We start from the raw sequence: 24,061 nt of genomic DNA on the forward strand, positions 1-24,061 counted from the left end.
TTAAACTTCCATATTTCTTCAACTCTTCGTAGATTTTTGTGAAGTCAAAGAGCTGAAACCTTTATTTATGTCGGTGAGATTCATCTGATTGAATTATTTCACCTACATACTAGGTGAAGCCTGTTTTTTTTTTCAATTTCTTTTTTCCTTTCATTGTGACCTGACAAACTCAAAATATTGTTGATAAATCCACCAGGTCCTTGAAGATGGAAAGAACTTCACCCACGTAAATAAAGGTGTAAACTTTTTAACTCCACAAACATCAACGAAGAATTGAAGAAATATAGAAGTTCAAATAAAGGCAGAATGGTGAATGATACACAGTGAGTTAAATGCCCACTATAACCAGCCAACGACTAGTTTTAAGTCCGGTAGATGCCTAGACTTCTATATACTCCTCTCCAAAATGTTCTTGATCTCTTTTCAGATATGTCAATATTAACAGCTCTATAGGGGATCCAGTCCTTGTCTACGAAAATTTGAACAAACTCGAAATATTGGTTAAAATAATACACGTAACGTAAGACCAAATACAACATCTTCTAGTGCAGGAAATTTTCTTTCGAATGACGTACAATTTTCATAATTTTGATTTACTTTTGGTACTTATTTTAAAATTTGGAAAAAAACACATACATTTTATGTTGACACCTAATACAAATTTTGGTCAATAATTCCGTAGCTAAAAGTGGTGGTCTAAAAGGGCCAATGTCGTTAATTAAAACATTACGGCAGAGTAATTTTACAGTTTTTTTGTGACGTTATAATAATCTGTTTGAGGTATTTGAAATCATTTTCAATAAAAAAAAATACCACATGTATGTGTAAATATATCTTTTTAAATATGTTTATTTTTTTAATTGACATCAACCCTCCACAAAATATTGGCAAGAAAAAAATAAAATCGACATTAGCCCTTTTAGACCCAAGACACAGAATTATTTTTTGCCTAAAGTCTGTTCATTGTTACAAGAATTTCCAAATAAATAAACCAGCCGCGTGATACCCGACGAAAAATAGCCTATTTCACACATATGACCTTAATCTTAACGGCACGGTAAAATAGTAGTGGATGGACATTTATTAGATTCGTTAGTACCTATTTCAATTTGACAAATTTATATTTTTTGTTTTTTTTTTTTATTAAACTCTATAGTTGAGTTTAGTAAAAATATCAATAAAAATGCGTCGGTTGGTATATTATTGTTAAATAAAATAAATATTCGCGTTCTTAAAATTTACCCAAATATTTCAATTTTGGTGACTATTTTCAACGAGTTGTAAATAACTCACTATTAGAAAATGGTTACCAAGTTGGGGTAGAGTGGGGTTCGAACCTTGGACCTCTGATCCGTGAGTCCACAATACTAGCCACCAGACAACAGCTCGTGTTGGATGCTCGATACCTTCGACCTCGGGACTGTAAACAAGGCCTGCCCTCTCGAGATACGCGTGTTCGAAGAAAACAGGGAACGTTTGATTTTAGGTAAACTAATTGACGTTATGGTTTTGAGTGTCAATCCTGGAATTAATGAAAGGAATAAGGACTTACGGTTTCCTCCCTTTGGCACTGGTCCAGAAAGACACCGTTATCGTTTGCACTGGTCACTTTGCACGTTTTTGTATGTTGGTGATTCGAAATCACTGTCACGCTCGCGGTACGGTTTTCGTTGTTGTTCGCGGTACGGTTTTTTGTTGTGTTGTCACGCGTTGCTTTCTTGACTCGCCGTCAGGGAGAAGTAGGTACATTGGGATTCAAAACAAGGACCACCGGAATCAAAAGAAGGAATGGTTTGACACTTGAATAAAAGAAAATGAATCCGAAACAGCTCGATTTAAATAATATAATTAAACTTAATAAAAGAAATTTTAATGATAATTTTATCAAAGTTACTATTTAAATTTAGCGAGTACTCTCAGGTAAACATCCTGCATAATGAAATCGACTGGTGATTAGTCGGTCTTATGGTGTACTGGTTACTGCGTTTGCGAGGCATTAAATAAGTAAATAATTGTAAAACAGTAAATATCGATACACCGTATTGTATTTTATCATGCCGTGTAGATTTTTGCCATGGTGTGAAATGGACCAATCATGCGATATCACACAGTGGGCTCGTGGTTTGCACGTGCACAGCGGTCCAGTCTTCGTAAATGTACGGTAGTCTGTTTTTTGGTCGGCTGGAAGGTATTGCTTTTAAATATATTTTTGTGCTTGAAAATTAAAACTAATTTTTTTTTTTATAATTATATAATTATACTGCTGCCGGATTGAGACGCAACCTACCACATATTTTTAATTCTGTTAGTTATCTTTGCGCCTGTTTACGGATGTTGTAAATATATTTTGTAAAAAAACATCACAGTTTTTCGTAATTTTTTGAAGTACATAAACAAATGCAATGACCTGTCTTTCGTCGTGTTGTTGTGTTGTAAACTTTAATAGCTATTTATGAAAATTATCCACATTCTTCCCACTTGAATGTACTAAGCTTGTAATTTTATCAACGTTTATAACGATTTGAATATGTGTTTACATAATACCACGAGATTATGATAGAATTACTTAAATTTAAGATTTCAAATACAAATTGCGATTCCGTAGGCATCTAGGAATACTTTTAACATGTATCATAAACTAACACGCAAAAGACAATCCACTGTGAAGGTTGTGCATAAATTTATTTAATTTTATGTTCAAAACAAGAGATTAAGAAAAATATAAATAACTAGCGGACCTGACAGACGTAGTCCTGCCCAAAAGCTGGCTTGCCTGCCGGTTCAGTAAACGTTTGATCAATATTCGAATTTTCGATAAACTATAAACTAAGTGACATTTGACATTTTTTTACCATTATAAGCAAATATTAATAGTAAAATTAATGTGACATTTAACTTTATACTTTTTAATATTTTCGTTTCGTCTTTGTGTGATTTGCTATTGCCCAACGCAAAATAAAAAAAGAGTTCACACACCTAACGGGTCCAATTATGAATCCAAATCATCCAAGGACCCACTCAAATACACACAAAAAAATTCATCAAAATCGGTCCAGCCAATTAGGGGGAGTTCAGTGACATACACACGTACAGAATAATTATATCCGACATTTTTAATAAAACAGATTAAAACGTATTCGAGAGCATTTGTTTTTGAAAGAAAAATAATAAACACTTCGTTGGGAATGTTTTTTTATTTTTTTATTCAAGCATTTCAATGATAAAATAAATTATGGAGCAATGTAATTTTTCAACAGTATTTTGAGACGCCCAAATGCTTGTAGTCATGGCTGATTTCCACCCCCAGGGAGTTTAATCGAGATTAAAATTTACTGCACCAAAAAAAATATTTAAGAAGGGAAAAAATATCAATCTTGATTATTATTATTATAGTTGGATAATTTGTATAGCGCCATTTTTGTGAAATGACCTCAAGGGCGCTGTATAATAAATAAATATCCCACCACGTCTTGCACCTACATATGGACGCATGGACGATTGGGATTCTTGTTCCTCATTTCCAATTATGATATATTTCAATTGTAACAAATAGGAGCTAGATAACAGCACATCTTGCAGCTACAGAGCGCGTGTACGGTAAGTTATCAAGCTCCCATTTACATTATGTTTTAATTTGACAGTGAAGTTTAATGTTTAAATTATATTAAAATAAACAAAAAAATAACTTTATTTTTAAAAATAGGAGTTGGATTTTAACAAGACTTGCAGCTACTAAGCGCATGGATTGCTGAAATTCTAGACCCCATTTACAAAATTTACAAAATTAAAGTATTTAACGGTTGATAACATTTACACTTTGAAGCAAGATTACCAATCGTCTTGCAGCTACAAAGCGCATGTATGTAAAATTACATCAATAAATTTACAAAAAATAAATATTGAGCTGAGTAGATAATTTGTCAAGTGTTCATTCTGAAAAGTAAACTATATTTTTTTAAATAAATAAAGCACTCTTTCAACATTATGGTTAACAAAATAAAGAAAGATATTCGAAGGGTAGCTCCTAGGGAGTTGATAACTCGAATCTAACCCTATTTATTTTATTTTATTGATTTTTCACGCCCATAAGGCTTTTACATACATGAAAGTTATATAAAACATGAGTGTATAAACAACATAAAATTTAAAAAATACAATGTAAAGCAATAAAAGATAGAACAGTGTTTAGAAGTAAAGTCGGTATAAAAAAAGAAGATGAGTATATAAAAAACACAAATAAAAAAAACAACCCGCACAATCTTATAATTAAAACATATGTTTTTTAATTGAAAACGTATTTTATGTTTTCTTCTTTTTAAAACATAATAATATTTTTAGTATCTTAAAAGGATTTTCTTGCTACTTGGTAAATTAACCAATGCTATTAAATTTGAAATTTTATCTTTAATCACAAATCTAATACCATCTAAAGATGATAATTATGTCCAGCTAACCATCAAGCTGTTGAAAAGGAATACCAAAACCAAAATGAGAAAAGAAGATTTATATAAGCGCACTATTGAGAGTATCCAGTGTTATTACGACATTCTAAAGTTAGTAACCACAACAATATTTAAGATAAGCATTTATTTCTTTGTTGAACGTGTCCATCGCGGTTTCGTTAACAAATTACATAATCAGTTTTATAATTTTGTATGAACATTTGTATTTAGATTTTGAAGGATTTACTAAAAATTGTGCCACTGCACGTTTAATAAATACCATAACAATACCACGCACGTACAATATCCACCTTGTCTCGCTCGCAGGTCGAACCAGTGATTGTAACGAGAGACGAGTGTTCGCTATATAACCCTGTAACCAATATAACCTAATCTAACGTGACTTTGTCATTTTACTTACTATAACTCACTTACGGACGCGAAAATAGAAAAGAAACAATGAAGGCTTTTTTTATCTAAATAAATATTCGCTTTACCGGCGGTGTTCGAAGTTCGTAGATACAATAATACGCCTGTTTTTCTCACGGGTTTTCGCTTCACCATACAATTCAACAAGGTGTTTCGTGATAAGTAGATTTTATAATCATTTTATTTTTCTAGAAAAGTGCAACGGAACTAACGTTAAAAATATACTTTCTTCTTCCTTTGAAATAAATATGATGAATTGAAATAATAATTTTGACTGCGAGGAGATAAAAAAAAATAACATTAGCTGCCGAGTATTTCGAACAGGTACTTTGATGCTGATAATACTAGTTAATTCCGGAACGTCCAATACGCCGTTTGCTATTTTATATAAATTCAATAAATCATTTACAATTCTTCATTTGTAAAGAGTTGGCGTATTTAGGGTACACAATAAATAATAATATATACTGTAAAATTATAATAATTATTCCTCTTTTTTCACAAAACAGTCCTAAGTGGAACATGTGGCCATCACCAGAAGCCTCCAGGACACCCTATCGCCAGCCAGCACTCTCGCCTCCTCCCGCGTCAACCCCGCCGGGTAAAGCCAAATCACGATGCTAGCTAATAGAGCTATTTTTTTATGAACCTTGATCATCCCCCTTTGCACACCGAGGTGTGAGTGTAGTGCCACTGGTGGCACCATAAGGCTCACTAGTAAACCGAATGGTAGTTGGAGCATCTGTTGCAGAAAGGTAAGGTGATCCTTGATCAGTCAATCAATCATCATTTAGGTGCTTACTGAAAAATCTATTAACGACTACACAACGAGGCAGACTTGCCTCCACTCGATAAACGTTATCATGATTCTTACCCAAGGGCAGCCATCGAGTGGAAAGCTCTGGTTCTATTTCACACATAACTGTATTCTTCATCCGCCTGGACACAAAGATAACACGTCTTATAGTTTAATGAATACGTGTTGTATTTTCTTTGTAAAGGAATTGACATTTTTTGACATATCGTTTGTAGTAGCACTGCAGTAGATAAGTATCTACTTGTAGCAGATAATTTAACTTCTGTATGGCACACAGTGAACAATCGCATACTTTTTGCGTATGAATAAGTTTTGAAAAATCATTAACAAACATTAATAATGTTGTGTATTGTAACATTTCAGACAAATAGATTATTACTTACAGTAAAAAACAAAAACAATACAAAGAAAACTACTTTAAGGAAGAAACAAGTTTTGTTCTGTTAAGATAAAGCAGATCGTTAATAAGTATAACACAACAACTCATCAATGGTTCATTAGTAAATTATAAGCAGCAAGCTGATTTTTCAATAAGAAGTACATTATTTTTCGTTCATATTTATTATCTAACATATAATTATCTACACTGCGTAGAATACAATATTATATTAACTAATACTCATGGTAAATTAAAAATAATGTTTTAAAATTGTCCAAATTTTTGTCGACATGGACTGGCTTCAGACCCCTAGAGAGCTGTTAATATTAACATATTACAACAGACATAAAGAACATTTGACAAAAGGGAATATAGAAGTCTAGGCATCCACAGAGCACAGGACATTTAAAAAAATTAATATGGTTTTTTTTCAATTAAAATTTTAATTTCTTATTTTTTATTATTATATATTCATATTTTAAACAACAAAGAGGACTTGCGGTTATTGGTAACAAAAGTCTATAATGTGTGCAAGGGAAGCAAGGAATTTACTGATGAATGTGATAAATCGGATGTGAAGATATTTAAAAGAAATGAGAGTATGACTAAATGTAAGATCACTGTAAATGGGGTAAGGTTATACTGAAACAAGAAAAGGAGGTCTAGGAGTGTCTAGGTCATCTTTATTTACTAGGGATGAAATGATCGATAAAGATATTGAATGAAGGGTGTGTACAAAAAGTGGAATGTATAATATAAAAACGAATATCATTCAATTTTGTGCAAAGTTGGAGTATTTGTATTTTAAATGGACCTACCTTTGATGCGATAATTATGTTCTTCAATATTTGTGCACTGAATGATAAAAGCTCGATATGATTTTTCACAATTTATGATAAAAACTTTCACAACGACGCGTGGAAATTTCAAGATTCTTATGTTATGTCAAAATTTTATTCATTTTGTTCATAATCCAAATGTTCTATTTTGATGTTAGGTAGGTACCAAGAGGATATGTCAATGGAAGGATGGGAAAGAAAGGTGATCGGCTATAAATAATATCGATAAATGCTGTTTTATACTAAACAGTGGGTGAGGGCTGGGAACAGAGTGAACGGTGCACTTAGATCTACTTTGACAAATAAATGTTTGTCGCAGGAAGCAATATTAGCAGTTCACAGTGTAATCTTTGTGCTGACCTCGGTATAAGGGAGTGAAGTGTGGAATTGGAAAAGCAAGGATGAACGAAGGCCAAATGTGATCTCTCAGGCGAATGTGTAGTAAAACAAATGTCCAGATCTGTACATTATGTAAGGTTGAGATAAGTATTATCGACAAAATCAAAAATGAGTTTTGCGGTGACTTGGACATGTATAGCAAATGACACCGAAAGAACGGCTAAAAGGATCTACGATGCGAATGTTGATGGATGCAGAAAACGAGGAAGACCAAGATTCAACAAGTATTTCATATTACAACAGAGATGAAGAACTCTTTAGAAAAGGGACTATAGAAGACTAGGCTTATGACCTGTCCTTGGCTGGTTTAAACCCCCCCCCCTTTCCACACTGTGTAACATTAACCATTCTGTCTATTTTTAAACATCTATATTCCTTCGATTCTTCCATCTTTTGACATTTGTAAAGTTGACTTCTTAGGGGGTTGAATCCAGTTCTTGTCTACAAAAATTTGGACAAACTCAAAATATTGTTGCTAAATCCACCTGGTCTAAGAAGAAGTATGAAAATTGAAAAATATTTTCAGGCGTTGGCTAGTATGTAGGTGAAATAATTCAATCATATGAAACTCTCCGGCAACAATAAAGGTTTCACAGCTCTCCAACTTCACAAATGTCAACAGATGGAAGAATCGATGGAATATAAATGCTCAAATATAGGCAAAATGGTGAATGTAAAGTGGCCACTTAAACCAGCCAATGACAGGTCATAAGCCCTGTGGATGCATAGTCCTCTATATTCATTTATCTAAAGAGTAATTCATATCTGTTGTAATATGTTAATATTAACAGCTCTCTAGGGGATTGAATCCAATCCTTGTCTACAAAAAATTGGACAAACTCAAAATCTTGCTGCATATATTTTAGAACTTAAACCTGTATTTTTTCAGCTTTATTTAGTGTTCCTATGAAATTAAAGAAACATTTAATAAAATTACTTATTTAGGAGTCGAACCCTAAACCTAAACTGTTTAGTTCAAAGCGTGTAACATAATCAGATGATAATACCTTTCAACAAATTTAAGAACCCACATAAAAAGTTTAAAATTAATTAAACCTATGCAAATAAAATTAAAGTTTGTTTTTCACCCTTTTGTCTAGGGTCTTCTAAAATGGTGATAACTGAGCGCCTAGGATAGTAAATAAACACATAGTTTTTCCATTACGCAGGTATTTTTTATACTTGTACCTGAGCAGTAAGTACAAAATAACACAAGACAATTGACATCCGTTCGGTAGCTACTTCGGTTTACCTTCCGAACGTTCGCGGAACTTCACTCAGTCTTGTCGCGACTCTTGAGCCGTGATAACACGCCGGGAATCGAACCTGCTAATCGTGCACCGACGCGTAATTATTACTTTTGCCCCACTGGGCTACTGACGTGATAAGGGGTTGCTGATACTCGCATGTAGCATTGTAGTGATAAACATGTTAAAAACGGATTCAGGTTAAAATACATAACTGACTTTATACTTACTGTTTACATTAGTTAGTACTAGTATTTTTCAGTCCGGGCGTGCAATATGTACATAATAATATAGTATCAAACGCACCTATTATTATATTAATTTATCAATAAAAAAATATGTGAAAAAAATGCTGAATTCAAAACGACACTATTTTCTAAACTAGTATCGATAATGTTGCGATAATAAAAGTAACTGGCTTTTAAGATTAGGTCACCAAAATTTCGCATGAATTTTTTGGTTTAAAATGCTTTATTTCTGTTATTTAATTTACGTTTTTCTAAATCGATGTTATATTTTTGATAAGGATTTTAAAAACAATTTATTTTTGAAAATGATAGCTTACCCCAGTAAAGTTTAATACCGTTTTTATGAAGTAAGAAAATAAACGTCTTTATTTTTTAATAAGCTGTTAATTAAAAAAAAAATATTTCAATGAATACGAAGATGAACGTTCACTCTTAAGAATAAATATTTTTATATGTTATTCTATATTTCAATGCCAAATAAAACAATAACTCATGTGAGATTTTATTCAGTAAGCGTCTATTATATAATTCAGTAGCTAATTAATTTTATAAAAATTGATTAGAAGCGCAATTGTATGTTGGCTCAAAACAATATAGATAGTTCATTATAGGCAAGGATTTCATTAAACTTATTTATGATATACAATATACAATATTTTAGTTGTCCGTTACTAGAATTTGACGGCCGGGTAACGATAAAACCTATGTTTTTCAGCCGCTAAAAGTGATTGACCTTATTTAAAATAAACAAAAAACTTTGCTCAAAGACACAATAGTGAAAAAAGTTTTGTATAATTGCATAAAAAACTGTTATAATGGCGTGTATAAATGAAAGAAAATATCCAGTAACATGGACGAATAAAAAACTATCGTCAATAATGTTAATAAATGGTTTATTTGCATTTTCTGTGGCTTCTGCTCAGTTGGATTTACCACCGTTACCAGTGTCTTCTTCCCCTAGACCCGGAGATCAGTATTATAATCAGTACGGAGTTTCAACAGCTCGCCCATTTTTGAACCCTGTAACTCAATTTAACGGTCAATTTTCCTCATCATCTGTAAGACCGGACATCTTTTCTTCTACGACTCCGAGGTTTAATCCGAACTTCCAACAGAGACCTGGGTATAATTCTGATCCAAGAGACAGATATTACAACCAGGGAGGCATCAACCCAGATATAACCAACAACGGGTTTTCCCAAGACAGGTATGGAAACCGTGACCCAATTAACAGGGACGATAGAAACAGGGACTACGACGAAAGGAATTACAATTCCAGAGATTCAGATGGACCCCTAAGAAGTGATAGGTTTGATGGAAGAAATCCTGATGATGTTGATGGAAATCGTAACGGGTTTAGGAACTATCCTGGGGGAAGACAGGACCCATATTATAGGAGAGAATCAGCTGCTGTTAGGAAATTCTTGGCGGAAATTGACACCCAATCTTCTGAAGAATGTACGAATAATGTTGCAGCCCAGTGGAATTTCGAAACTGATGTCAATGAAGTTACACAATTAGCAGCGGTAAGTGATTTATTTTTTTCATCTAATTTCTTTCTTAGGTATTAAGCCTGAAGAAAAACAGTCATTGATATGAAACATTCCGACAATATGAAATATTACCGTGTAGTACAGAAGAGGTTCGTTATCGGATTTCTTTAACTGACTGATAAAAATCTTTGACTGGATATTTTCAATAGCTAATCATCGAATTTCTCTTTTACACTTAACAATACTGTAGATTTGTAGATGGCTTAAATTAGCATTCAATTTGTCCGTAAATGTTTCAAATATAGACATTTGTTGTTATATGGGTATTTCGGAATATATTCATGAATTTTATGAATAAATTAAGGATTGTGTATAATCGAACCTGAATTCCCAATGAGTGTTTTGGCTGCTATTACGTAAAAATCCTAAAAATAAAATCAAGTGGAGATAGGTCTGCCTCATAATGAATGCAGAGGTTGATAATTTTGCTTTCGGTTCAATTCTTGACTAAGTGGACGTGAAATATTAGTAAGTGAGTATACTGCAATATTTCGTTTATTCATAACTAGCTTCTGGGCCCGTATTAAAATTTATCTTTAATTTTATCTACATAGTTAAATTAAGTTTCCTGTATGAAAAATAGAATATACTTACAATTTTTTTTTCTAAACATCTTCAATTACAGGTTGCCGACAAGAATATTTTGAATTTTCATACAAATATACGCATTTTTGTGCATAAATATTGATGTTACTTTATACCGTCTCGATTTGTATCGATGAAGATAGCGTTTATAGTCACGTCCCAGAATGGAAAATACTTGTCTTTAACTTATCTTAAATACCTTATATAAAACAATAATGATCGAGATACACTGCAATTAGAGTACCATCGCAGGTTCTAATGCACCGCTGGGTGCGGATGAAGAATTTTCGAAGATCAAGGTTTTGACTAATACTTTCAATGAAAAATGTATCGCGTTGTTTATCGAAGAAAAAACAAATGAATTATATTGAATAAAAATCGTATCCAGGATATTTGAATTTGAATTTTTTCATTATTTTGAGTATATAAATGATAATTTTTACTTATTTTATCGATTAAGGGTTTTAAACTCGGTGTTAATAAAGAATTATATAATATTATAACATAATTACTTATTTAACAATGAAACCTGTCAACCGAAACGCAAAATGCAGGTCAAGTTTGCCATGTGCTATAACAACTAAAACTTCACTCGATTGTGACCGATTATTGCAATTCAAAATTTGTTCTGACCAGCTATTGTAATATAACATTGTAAATATATAAGCCAAATTTCAGATTAATACTGAAATGGAAATTATAAGGTAAAGGATACTGGTTTTTGAAATAATCTATTTACTAATAATTTCGAAACATATGCATTAAATTGAATTACATTTTTAAAAATCCCAGCTTTTGCAAATCGCAAATTGTGATTTTCTTGAATACACTTACTCTTTATATTTACTATTAGGACATAAAAATAAACAATAAGGACATAACAGTAAAATGGATATAACATTACTATCCAAGGCGCCAGACTTTGATATGAGCTACCTCTTCGTACAAAAAATCACCTTCTTTGGTCACCTCTAAGAAGTGCCTTGAAGTGCATAGAACCCTAATTTTCCATCAGATTCTCATTCCATTTCATTCCTGGATCCTTTTTCTGTCTCCTTCCATACTCCATACCCGATCCCATACTCTACGCATTCCCCTTCTCATCGTATGATGTGTATAACGAAAGTAATTTCATTTTTTATTTATATAAACAATGCATATATATGCAAGCTAAATTTGCCCACCGAAAAACAGCTGTAATTTGGAAATATGCATATTTATATTTTTAATGTACAAATTGAGACTAATAAATTATTATTAATATTTAAAGCATAAAGATTTTGGTCAAACATTTTACCACCGCTACTACTACTACTACTACCAGTTTTGAGACGTACCCGTCTCTTTGTCAGGACACCAATTAAATCGGGTTGTGGTCCTGTGGCTAGTGTCTTGGACTCGCGGACCAAAGCTCCGTGGTTGGAATCCTACTCTACGCCAAATTGATTCCATTTTCTAATAGTGAGTTATTTACAACTTGTTGAAAATGGCACTCAAAATTAATATTTGGGTGAATCATAAAAACGTATGTATTAAAAAAAAAACATGCCAAATCCAATATTGACCTTCACCATAGTTTTTGCACAAAAATATAAAACCAACACGACATGCATTTTAATAAGCACATGCACTGATTTGGACAAACATGCACTGATTAAATTATAAAAAGATTATTTATTGTTTGAGAAATAGTTGAAAAAAGGTGGAGGAGATGGAGGGAGGGGTGAGCTTAATAAGTTTAGGGTGACCATTACAGTGGAGCATCGTTTAACGGACTATGTTGAAAGATATTTTCTTTTTTAAATTTTGTTTAGACAACAAATAAAAATACCATATTACTTATATAAACAATTTTTACATGAATTAAATACATGTATTTACATTAACGTTTCCCATTACGTAAAAGAAAAAAAACAATTCTCGTGTACATAATGGGGAGTGTCGTCTTACAATAGATTGTTTATTTTATAATTGAAAATAAAATAAACAATCATTAATATTTTTAAGATAACATATACATTACAAAAAAAAATGTAAACGGTGTTTTTTAATCAGTGCTACACAAAGAAGAATTATAAATGCAACGTTTCACTTCTTTCTTAAGTATATTGTATTCCTGACGGTACTTTTTTTTGTTTATTTCATTAAAGAAAAATATTCCTCTGTAAGTATAATGATCTTGTGTTGTAGTTGTTTTTAATTTGAGAATTAAGATATTACCACCTGTTCTAGGTCGCGTTCTTACGTTTTGTGACCTAGAAACACTACTATTTATTTTGTCTTTATGTATTTGAAACAAAAAATTCTTTTTATATAACAATTTTGTATATAAAACATTTTTTTTTTAAATAATTGAACAGTGGAAAAAGCAGACGGTTTTTTTCAAATGACGTTTGCAACTTTTATAAGGTTATTCGATTATTGATCAAAGGAACATTATTTTATTAATTAATTTTTACCTGTTTTATTCGGTTTTGTAGAAGACATTGCTTTAAGCGACAAGTCCGCCAAAGTGCATTTATTTTTGGCTTAAAATTTACAACAAATAAAAAAAAAAGATGACTTTCTTAAATAAAGCTTCTAAAAGCTTTGAAATTACCCGAACTTTTATTACCGAAGTATCTTCCTAAAAACATTTTTTTTTAAATGTTAAAATGGTTGTTGACATACACAAAAAAAAATCCGGACAACAACAACATTACCATATTGAAAAAGCTAAGACAAACGTAGGACAGTCAAAAATACTCTACAATAGACTTAAACACTACAATGACTTACCTTTTTACTTGAAAAATTACACTGAAGACAAATTGATGACATGGCTACATTTTATAATATTTTTTTATATGACCTTAACAGGTTTAAAATTAAAAAAAAAATATATATATTTAAAAAGTGCTTAATATTATATATTTTAAGAATATTTGAAAATCGAATAGGTACGTACATTTTTGGAAAAAATAACTAACAAAGAAACAAAAAAAAATGTTTGAAAAGGCGAGAGGCTAGATTGACATATATTTTATTTTATGCATGGTATGTTAAATGCAAGCGTGCGTGTATTTTATGCATTACGTTCAATTTCTCGGACATTTACAATAAATAAATTAATTATCGTAAATCGAATCGTGTTCCATATTTCCAATGAAAATAAATATGTGTGAATGAAACCTGTCCCTTTGTCCTCTCAGTCTATGGCACAGCTCAAGCATTGCGCAATGAAGCACAAAAACAGATTGATACGCAAAGACCTCAAAAGCATTCGTGCATAAACCACGCGATTATTGATGCGATCACATCACACGTTCATCGGACCTGTCTACGCTTATCAGGGTTGTGAAATTTCTTTATTGCCGGTAGGGTAACTCGAAAGATAACAAAAGTGGGAAAAGTTCTCAGGAATGTGGGAAGAGAGAGAGAATATCCTACTTTTCACTCTTGGGCACGCGTTAATTAACTCTTGTGTGGCTGTGATGTCACGCTAGTCGATATGCGATACAAGACTTGATAATTCCCTTTTATTTTTTTGAAAGATGAAATTGTGTTTTTTTGCTATCTCCAAACAGACATTTTTACACCGTATTCGGAAAGAAAAATTATACAACTATGATTTTAATACAAAAAATATTTAACCTTGCTACCCAAAGAATGATGTCCGCAAATACAGCAATACATTTGTATTAAAAAGAGCACGAGGATAAAACGCATAACAAAGAAGACAGAGACCTTGTTCTGTAGCCGGTGTTGTGTGAAATAAATTCAACCGGTTATTGACAGTGATGGGGGACGCACGCGTGAATTATGAGCCGCGAATTCATGACGTGTATTTTTTCGCTATAACAGGGTTTAACTGTGTGTTTATTTTTATTAATAATGGAAAAGGATTTATTAAACTATATTTCTCCATGTTTTTTTTTTAAATGTCTGGGCTTTAGAATATTCCATGTTTTGCTTGTGGTAACACGATGTTACATCACCACGCGCAAAGGGATTATTTACCACAGTCTTTTAAGACCTAAGCGACGCAGAGTAAGATTTCTCAAATTTCATCATTATCGTCCGTCATTGCAATTGAACTGCATTAAACCAAATGCAGCGTAGTTTTACAATGGTAAATTAAAGTAAAATGATCAGTTTTACAGGCACCATTTTAAGGAAACTAAAATATTTAAATTAGAAGAATTTTTAAAATCAATATTTTTCAACTCTGCCAGGAATCAAATCCAGGACCCCAAGAGCGGTCGCCAAATCCCCTACTACTACACAGCGAGGTGGAATTTCTTTTTCGGGATTTTTTTCTGAGACTTTTTATCAAGTAGAAAATATTTATCCAGAGTCCTGGTTTTATTTATTTAAGATTCTATATCCGTCTGGACGCAGAGAAATAAAATAAAAATTATGAAAAAAATCTTCTGCTTCAAATTAATTTGGTAGCCCTATTCGTTGCTCCATATTAAGATGTGCCGAAAGTCCATGTTTTCAGTTCAAACAAGGTAATCAATGGCCTTTCTTTAATCGTTTGTAGTTAATATTATTTGCAATATCGTATGAGGCATAAAATCGTTTGCTAATTTATTTATTTCCTACAGTGTGCTTCAAAATATTTCCATGTGGTTTTTATACCCAGAACTTCTCTGCAGCAAAAACGCGCTTCTCGTTCTCCATTCATCTCAGTTTTCACTGCCCCGGATAATTTGAATGTTTTTTTTCCACTGCTACAGCTAAGAGCCTCCTTCTTATGAACACATCCTGATTTGGAAAAATCTCATTTTATTATTCCAATTTCACTGGAAAACTAACTAAAATCCCTCCTTGCACGAGACAAGCGTCTAGCCATTACACCATAAAGGATGTCGTATATGATTTTTCTAATAATTGCTTCATTACAGTTTTGTAGAGGATTTATTATTATACTCTACTTGATAGTAGCTATTTGTTAGTTCATGTAAAACATATTACGGTTGAGTGGATTTAACCTCAAGGAATAAATGAATAAAACAATTAAAGTTACTTACAATTTTGGTTTATTACACACGAAAATACAAAGATTACAGAAATAATATTTTGGAGGGAATTTGAATACTGGTGAAGACAGAGAAGGGCGAGTGACGTGTTACGCGCCCTTATATAGGTCCATTGGGCACTGTGGTCATAGACAACAACTCTCTGGTCCCCACAATATGTATCAATGTTAATTTATTTATCTCTGTTAAAATATAAGTCAATTTAGACGACATCATAAGACAGTTTAATTTCTGTATTGTTTTAAAAATATTTAGTTAGTGTAATAAAATATAGAAGTTTTATAAATTGTTGTTTCAAGTGTATTTAAGATATGGACAATATAATTTGGAATAACCAAAACAATAAGGTTGAACTGTGGAAGTTAATTATAATTTGTTATAGAAATAAAAGAGGAGTGATACTAAAATCCACAAATTTGGAATAACCAGTATACAGTTTCATCGCTTTCGCGACATCTTCGAGACTTTTATATAGTAGTTTCAGGGTTGCAGTGTTTGGGTTATCTTAAACCAATTATTTTATAAGTAACAATAAACCACCTACAATTTTCACTAATATTTTTTTTACAGTGCAAACTATAACAATGCATCAGCAACCCTGAAATGATTTCTGAAACTTCTCGAAGATTTCAAGAAAGTTGTTCCTCAAATTTCCTTTATAAAACTGGTTTCGTAATAGTTTTTATCAAAATATTGATATAATTCAAAGAAATGTTTAGTTGAAAGAAAGAATACAACTCTAAAGAATTACGTGTTGATTTTTCCTATGGTTTGTGGTAAATGATTCACCAGCATTAGCACTTAGAAGACTATTGTTTTACTTTGTTTGAGTCAGTTTTCGGAGTCATTATACATAACATAGAAGATAATACAACATGAGCTGTTGTCATTCATGCGACGCGTCAGTCAATGCTTGTAAACAGAGCAATTATACCAAGAATCTAGATTACACAATGTTTTCATAATGTTCTTATTGTTATTATTTTTAAATATTCACCATATTGTAATGCGGACGCTACCAGAAATGAAATATTCTAGATTCAGTAAAATTTTGAGTTTCCCCAAATCAACAGTCCCTACGTATACTTTCGTGTTTTAATAGACACATGTTTGGCAATTCTACAGTATTTGATAGCTTCTATTAAAAAAATATTAAGGTTTGTTTTTGCTCTCCTGTAAACCTCGCAAAATGCAAATTCGATTGTATACGTTGAGACCGTCGAAATTTTCGTTGACAATAACGGAATTACACTCCCTAGGGAGTTATTAAGATTCAAATATTACAACAGAGATGGAGAACACTTTAACACTAGACATTAACAAGATTAATAAAGATTTCAGCTCTTTTAGTTCCCAAAATTCAACGTTAAAGGCCTCACCCACTTCCCGGATCCGATTTAGAGGTTTGGTGGCCTCTTGACAGATTTGCACATTGGAAAATAAAGTTCTCGAGGCTCGAGACAAACCTGACTACCAGAAAAAAATATTTTTCTTTAAAAAACATAAGGGTGTTAAAATTAAATTTCAACGACCATTTTTTTTTAATTATTTATAAAATTATATTCAAACTACTATATTATTGTATTTATTTATTAAATGAATAACTGTTTAATAAATACAAAGATTGAAAAGATATGCTTTGAAAGCCAATATAATAATAAATAATCTTTCATGTGTTTATTTACTAAATCATTTAAATAATTTTTTTAATAAATGGAAAGCTGGACGCCATTTTGAGTAATTCACACTCGAGAATTTTTGACAGAAAAAATAACCATTTAAATCTGCGGAAACAATGCTATGTGCTGCTTTTGCAGTCAAAAAATATACTCGAGAGTTGTTTAAAAGTATTTCCTATTAAAAAAACATTAACGGTGTTGCACATACCGTCGCCTCAGTTCGTTTTTATTCAACAGAACAAAACCCAAATCGGCAGAAATGGAGCTTTAAAGTTTTTTTTGCGAAATAGGTATAAATAATGACTTGGGACAAAATTCGTTTAAAAACCCCCTAATCAATTAAAAAATAAAAATTCATTTACATTTTATAAATACAGGCTTTTTCAGAATTCCTTCACAGCTAACTTAATTTTGTTAAAAACGGTCTGTTGGACAAAAACGAACTAAAACGACGATGTGTGTACCCAGCACCGCTAGAAGTCATACTGAAATAAAGGGTTTAAAACTATTTAAAAAAATCTTTGTTAACCAAAAATCTTCTTATTTAGAATGTATATTTACTGCTATTCATGCCGTCAGTGCACCTTAGTTTATATAATTAATTGGTATGTCACCCATAATTTAATTCTCTCGATTTTGACGGTGATAAGATATGTTTATTTATAAGCTTGTTAGTGATCCGGCATAAATAAGTCCGGTCAACCCTCCATCGACTATTTTGTAACCAGTTCGTACAAACCAACATTTTCGCTTTATTTTGTCTGTTTCAAAGATACCCTGATTTAGAGATCTATCGATGAAATAATAAAACTTGTTAAGCCCAAAAGAAAATCAAAGTTCATAATGGGTTATATCGCACCTTTAGGACGAAAACGACTCATCTAAAAAATAAACTTTTTGGGAAATGGCAAAAAAAAAATGTAAATTGTGACACCTTCGTATTCTTTCGTCGATTGTTTCGTTTTTTTCAAAGTAAGCACCAAATTTTGAATTAAAAACTATACCGAAGGCCTTTAGCTATGAATCTATGATCTAATAAGTTATTATTAGTTTAAACAGGACATTTATTTAATGAGTCATAATAATGATTAATAAGATTGAAAAAAAAAACAAACAAAATCACTTTGTCAAATAAGATAATAACATAATTTTTCTGAGGTCAGATCAAGTTACCAAACACATGTTTTTTTTTATTCACGAAATGGCATAAATGTAAATAAGTTTTTAATATTTTTTTTATAGTCTTTATTCAATAAAATATACACATTATTACAATATTAATACATTATAAAGAAAACAAAGTATTAAGATGTATTTTGTCCCGATAAACTATTCAATAATAGTTTGTCATCGGGTGCTCAGACATTAGTTTCAATTAATAATCAAATAAGAAAAGTACAGGCATAATACTGTATACGTATAAAAAAACAAACATAAAAAATATTTTAAAGATTTTTTTTTTTAAAGTAAGAAATTAGAGTAAAATAATACAATTAAAATTAAAGAATGGTAATTTAATTGAATATATTTTAAAAATAAGAAAAAAATAATAAACACATATAAAAATAGTGTGTGCTCATAAATGTAATTAAAACAAGATAAAAAATAAATTAAACAGAGTAAAGTAAATCGAGAATTTCAATTCATATCTACAGAAAAAAATAAAAATAATAAGAAAATTAAGAGTACATATTAAAATTAAGATCTAAAAAATGTAAATGAAAAAAGAAAGTGGTAAAAGAAAAAGTGAGCCTAAGTAAATAACAAAAATGTATTCAATGAGAGATAAAAACAAATAATAAAAAAAAAAATAAAAAAAAAATTATTTAAAAAAAATGTTTTACATAATAATAAATCAATATAGGAACGATTTGTCTACTAACCACTTACGTAATAGAAAAATAATTTTAGTCACTAAGATTATGGATAATTTAAATAATAAAATGACATAAACGGAAAAAAGTCACTAAGATTATCGGTAAGTCGGATCGAAACAATCACCAAGCTAAATTTTTCGATTTAATATTTTTTTTAAAAGTAAACATGCCACATCGGAATAAAATCGACTCAACCGGCATTCAGTCACTATATATTTGTCTGCATTGCGTCCTTCACGTAGCAATGTAAACACAACACTAATTGCTTCGCTTCCGTACTGACACGAAACTTAAACTCTTCGGGTAATAAAGAGACCGATGTTACGGTTTTGTCGTATTCACACCCAAATTTTACGTTTTTTTTAAATGCAGAAAGTTGGATAATGTTCATTGAAGTCATTACAATATTTGAGTATGTCCAAATGTTCATAGACAAAAGACTGAATTTCACCCCCTCGGGGGTTATTAAGATTAACAAATTACAACAGGGATGGAGAATACCTTAAATAAGGGAATATGGAAGTCAAGGCATTTACAGGGCTTATGACCTGTCATTGGCTGGTTTAAGTGGCCACTTTACCCACTGTGTAACATTCACCATTTTACCTATGTTTGAACATCCATATTTCTTCAATCCTTTCATTTGTTGATTTTAGTGAACTTCACAACAATAAAGGTTTCAGCTCTTTAACTTAACCATATTTCCTTATTTAAGGTATTCTCCATCCCTGTTGTAATTTGTTAATTGATTGAAGTCGCTTGAGGATCTTAACACTTTTTTAGTTAAGTCGTTTTCGTTCTAAAAGTGCGATAAAGTGGCCAATTATACAAGCTAATGAACGCTCATAAGTCCTGTTAATGCCTATAATTCCATATACCTTCTCTAAAATCCATCTCTGTTGAAATGTGTAAAAAATGCTTTTTATAACTCAATACATATTGTTTAATTGCACAGTAAATAACATTATTATCAAAGTTAGTATCTTTTCCGGATAACCAAACGAGCAGAACAATGATTGGTGAGAAGTTCCATTTTGTTTTCATTATTTTTACTCTTAATCAAAAGTCATAGACTATAAAGGTCAATTATTCTCAAGGGCCCAATAAGTCAAGCAGATCACGCTTTTATTGATCAAATAAAAAATAATGACTGTACGAATTCAATATCAATCAGCTATCCAATATGTAGACAATATTCGTCTAATACCAAGAACTAACAAGACAAACATTTTGGTTGTATATTTAACTCTTTGTTTCCTCCCGTGTCTTCTTTTTTTGGCTGTGTATTGAATAGAAAACTTTACAAAATAAACAATTGAATTTGGTCATCGATTAAATAACACGATACTGTTTTATTCGTTACTTAACAATTAAACCTGTTAATAATATTAGGTTGAATTAACGCATCATGATTGTTGAATTTACAATGCTAACCGATATATTTATTTATTCATTCACAAATTATTTTTTTTTTTACATTTATTCAAAGTCCTTACTCCTGTATTGAGTTGGGATAAAGAAAACTTCACAAACATAAATTACAACAATAATAATCATCATCATCATCATTCCCTTTCCACATCTAATGGTGCATAGGGGACTGCATTGGTACACCAATCACAGTTAATCTTGATAATTTTTGTAACAAATGTAAAATGACCAATATTACGCTTCAGGTACCAGTCAAGGGACTATGAAATATTCTAGTGTAAAAACACCCTTTTAATTAGATATTTCATATCAGCCATGTCGGGAATCGAACCCGACAGTATGTGAAAGTAGGCAGACATTCGAGTATAACAAAATGATAAATAAAAACTCACAACTCCTGTGTTGAACTGGGACAAATTATATCTACATGAATATAATACATATTGAATTATTAATATTATATTATTAAACATTATTAAAGCATAACAAATCTACTACTAAAAAAGTACATAACAATATAGACAGAACAAAGACAAACATGTGATTAACACAAAACAATCAAATCAATTAATTGAAAAACTACATAGAAGTTCAACTCAAATCCCTTCCCCCATGAAAAACTTATTGATGAATTATTTTCCTGAAAATCGATTTGGTTCTTTAGAGCTTAATACACTCGGTGCGATAATTTTTTTTTAACATCAATAAAGTGTTTTATTTTATCTCGATATATAAAACTCTTCTGTACGTGTGATGTCACCAAACTCCTTCTAAACGGCTTAATCGATTTACGTGCGGTTTCCAGAGAAATATAGATCTTCGCGCTGTGCGTGTTCGTAGATATTAAAATCTTCAATCGAATATGTAAAAAATAAGGAGCATACATGTTTTATTCATCGATCTACCAGGGTTGCGCTCGAGGAGAATCCAAAAAAATAGAAAGGTTTTGTTTTTTGGTGTATAAAAAAAGTTTGATTTTAAATGTTTACAAACAGTATTTGTGTTATGTGAATCTCAATCAGATTCTTTCCTTAAATTCTTTATAATTTCTCTCTATTTATTTCTTTTCATTGGATTTTTGGTAACACTAAAATAATATTAAATTCAATACATTTTTAAAAATCGTATTTCTACATAAGTACACCCCTTTGTTGTTAAGACGACCGGAGTTTGACATTTGCAAAAAGAATGCCGGATTTGAAAAAATATTTATTTTATGTTTTGGAATTCAACCATAAACAAGTACCTACTTAAATTCAGTATTTTTTAAATATTGTCTTTTTTTAGTTTTGGAATTCAATCACAAACAAGAACCTAGGTACCTACTTATCAATGAAAAGTATTCTTCCAAACTAATAGCAGGCAAGCCAACGTTCATGCAGAACAACGTCTGTTGGGTCCGCTAGTGTTATATATTAAGCAGAAATCACGCCAAAAATTAGATTTTTTTATTAGTTTAGAAAAAAAACTTTGACTGGCTTTTTTGTACGTCGTTTAGAAACTTTTTCCTTTCCAGCGTCGATATTTTATGTCTACCAATTTACCATTCTCAAGCCTCTACTGCAAAATATGTACATGACAAAATGGCCATAGTATAGAGATTTTCTTTAAAAAAATCAATGTCAACCACCTGCTAATCATACAAATGTCACTTTTTAAAAAACTAGAAGATTACGTAATATCAAATCTTAATGGTCTTTTAATGACTTACGGAAAAATTTTTGTTTTACGGACTTTTTATTTGTTTTTTTTACTAACCTTTGATCGTTATTTTACTCAATATACCTATACAATGATTTAGGGTGTATCATTGTTCTACCCAGGCACAGATCCGAGTTTTTTTTGTATTTCGATTATTTGATTATTTATTTAAATTATACGAGTATAAGGTGTGATGTCAATCCAATTAAAGAAGTATTAAAGGTGAATGCACTAAGTTTTCATTTGCGTTAGTAAATATTTGTCAGTAACTCAGAGGCATAATTCGCTAGAGAAGCCCTTTAGCTCCATTGCATAGAACAAAAGAGTTCCAAATTTTTGGTTTTGTTTTTAATTTTACAACAAACGTGTGACGGATGGTTTCGGGTTAGGCTTGCAATTCTCGAACTAAGTACCTATGACCCGTTTTATGTCTCTTACATGTAGCTAACTTCGTGGTCGAAAATCATAAAATGCTTTTAACCCGTATGGAAGAATTTATGAGCCAGTAGCGTATTATTATTGTAAGGTATGTACCACTTACTGATTTTTCTATATCAACCGATTTTGACACGTAACGTCTCTTCATCAGGACACTCATTACACTTACATACTGTAGTCAGATTTTCACTAATTACTCTAACACGCAAATCCCACTATAGCGCCATTTCCGTGTGGGTGTAATTAGTGTTAGTCCCGACGAAGAGACAGGATTGTCTCGAAACCGATTAACGTATTAAAGTCGATAAGTGATTATCATGCATATATTTACTAACGTTTAGGCCAGTGTTTTTCAACCTGTGGGTCGCAAACTCCTGGGGGCTTTCGAAGCCATGCTCCGGGGGTCGCGGGCATTAACTAGACAAAAGTTAAAAGTAAGCAGTGAAAAACTGGTATTAACTTTTTTTACAAGCCAGTTCTTTACTCATTAATGGAGGTGGAGGGGATAAGCGCTTGAGCTTAAGAAATCTGGTATCTGGTGCTACCCCCCTAGGAACTTAATTTAATTTAACTATTGCACCTCTCCTGTCTGCGACCCCACCGTGGACCGAGATACCGTGGGCGTCAATGACAATTTTACGTCTGTATTCTGAACTTAGGGACAAAGAATTGATGTGGAAAGGAGTGAAAGTGCTGGCTAGTAATAGGGTTATCTCCACTTGAAGGTTAAAATAATAAATATCACATTTAAAATGTATGTTCCACTTTAGATTGCCAAAAAAACCATCGCTAAAATTATATTGAAAAAGCCTAGAACTTACTTTTCTAATTTCATTTTTAAAGAACTAGGTATACCCTTGATTAATGACATCTTTAGAAAAGCATTTCCAAAGAAAAAAACCCTACTAATTTACCACATCTCGAAACCCTAGATTTAAACAAACCAAAACAATTTAATTTTACATAGATGCGA

General features: G+C 31.5%; 1 protein-coding gene across 1 annotated transcript in view; it reads left to right on the forward strand.

Annotated features, from left to right (window-relative positions):
* Window positions 1-8,584: 8,584 nt before the first annotated feature.
* Ance-3 (angiotensin-converting enzyme Ance-3) overlaps window positions 8,585-24,061 on the forward strand; it is a 308,103-nt gene continuing 292,626 nt past the window's right edge. The window contains exons 1-2 of the mRNA XM_088243387.1: window positions 8,585-8,752; window positions 9,516-10,326. Of these exons, the coding sequence (XP_088099513.1) occupies window positions 9,616-10,326 (711 nt within the window). The 5' untranslated portion in view covers window positions 8,585-8,752; window positions 9,516-9,615. The remainder of the gene's footprint in view (window positions 8,753-9,515; window positions 10,327-24,061) is intronic.

The sequence above is a fragment of the Micrasema longulum genome, unplaced genomic scaffold, assembly GCF_059751315.1.
Source record: "Micrasema longulum isolate JH-2025_06_02 unplaced genomic scaffold, ASM5975131v1 h1tg000210l, whole genome shotgun sequence".
Taxonomy (NCBI): domain Eukaryota; kingdom Metazoa; phylum Arthropoda; class Insecta; order Trichoptera; family Brachycentridae; genus Micrasema; species Micrasema longulum.